This window comes from Aptenodytes forsteri, unplaced genomic scaffold (genome assembly GCF_000699145.1).
Source record: "Aptenodytes forsteri isolate BGI_AS27 unplaced genomic scaffold, ASM69914v1 Scaffold329, whole genome shotgun sequence".
NCBI lineage: Eukaryota > Metazoa > Chordata > Aves > Sphenisciformes > Spheniscidae > Aptenodytes > Aptenodytes forsteri.
In genome coordinates this window covers 438,186-439,624 of record NW_008796200.1, presented here as the reverse complement: position 1 = coordinate 439,624, position 1,439 = coordinate 438,186, and the positions used below count along the sequence as shown (strand labels likewise).

The 1,439-nt window shown below is 61.4% G+C and overlaps 1 protein-coding gene across 1 annotated transcript in view; it reads left to right on the top strand.

Annotated features, from left to right (window-relative positions):
- Positions 1–692, top strand: part of APLNR (apelin receptor) — a 6,688-nt gene extending 5,996 nt beyond the window's left edge. The window contains exon 2 of the mRNA XM_019474354.1: positions 662–692. Coding sequence (XP_019329899.1) covers positions 662–692 — 31 coding nt within the window. The remainder of the gene's footprint in view (positions 1–661) is intronic.
- Positions 693–1,439: the final 747 nt, after the last annotated feature.

The window sequence follows — 1,439 nt, the reverse complement described above, 5'->3', positions numbered from 1 at the left end:
AGCTGCTTTTTCAAGCTACCAAACGGCCAAGCAGGAGGTTCAGCCCCCGCCGCATCCTGCCCCGGGGGTGCTGAAATAATTTGGTGTTGTGCTAAGCCCGGCCGATGTCCCCGGGCGTCCCCTTTGAAGTGTCCTCCTTGTTTACAGCCCGGCTCTGGGCTGCCTTCACACGTCCCACCCCAAAGCAAACGGAGGGGGGACCCCGCATCCCCACGCCGTGGTGGGGAGGGGGGGTCCGGCTCCGATTTGTGCTGGGAAAACGTGGATTTGCCGAAGCCGCGCTTCCTCGCCGCGCAGAGGAGCTTTCGACAGGCCTCACAGATCAGAAATAGCCGAGAAAATAACTAAGGGGTGAGAGCTGTCGGCTTTCGGAGAAGGCGATGGCGGGGGGGTCATTTCGGGCGGTCCCTGCCCCGGTGTGTCCCCACAACGCCAAGCCCTGGGCGACCCACCTAAAATTTGGCCCCTGACACCCCTTGGGGGGCCGATTCTCCCTGTGTTAGGAGAAGAAAAAGCTTCAGGTGGTTGCGGCAAGGGCTGGGGGCGTTGGGGGAGCAGAGCGCAGACAATAAATAACGAGGGGGGGGTTTAAAAGAGAGAAAATTGTGTGAAACGGAAGGAGAGAGTTTGTTTGTTTTTTTCCTCTCCTGTGTTTCCAGAGGTTCAAGCGCCTTCAGCTGGCCAAGGGGTGAAAGGCTTGGGAAGAGTTGGGGTGTGGGACCCCCGAGGGTCCGGTTGTCCCCGCGCCCCTGTGTGACCCTCCTGGGTTGGGGAGGGGACGGAGGGAGGAGGGAGGGCAGAGGAAAAGGGGTGGAAAAGATGGGTGGAGGGAAAATTTGGGTGTGTATGGGAGGTTTGGGAAGGGAGGTGGGGATGGAGTATGTGGAAGGATGGATGGATGGAGGGATGGGTGGGTGGGTGGACAGACGGGCGGACGGACAGAGGTCTTGGGAGGGAGGGAAAGATGGGTGCACGTATGGAGGGATGGAGGGATGGTGGGATGTCTGGAAGGATGATGGAAGGAATGGAAGGATGGACAGAAAGATGGAAGGATGGACAGACAGATGGAAGGATGGACAGAAAGATGGAAGGATGGACAGACAGATGGAAGGATGGACAGACAGATGGAAGGGTGGAGGGAGGGAAGGCTGGAGGGATGGGTGGATGGATGGATGGGTGGATGGATGGATGGAGGAAGGACATACGGACAGATGGACAGTTGGAGGGACGGGTGGGTGGACATCGGGACAGCGGGGTGACATTTTGCGGCGGGCCGGCTGGCTGCAGCAGTACGTGAGGACTTGCAGGGGAGTGCCGGGGGTGCAGGGGTGCGCCGGGCGCCCCTCAGCCGCCGCGGCGGGTGCTGCCGACGGCCGGCTGGCAGGACGGCGCTGGGCAGGCTCGCCCTCTGACGCGTGGCCGGGGGGTGGGCAAGGGGG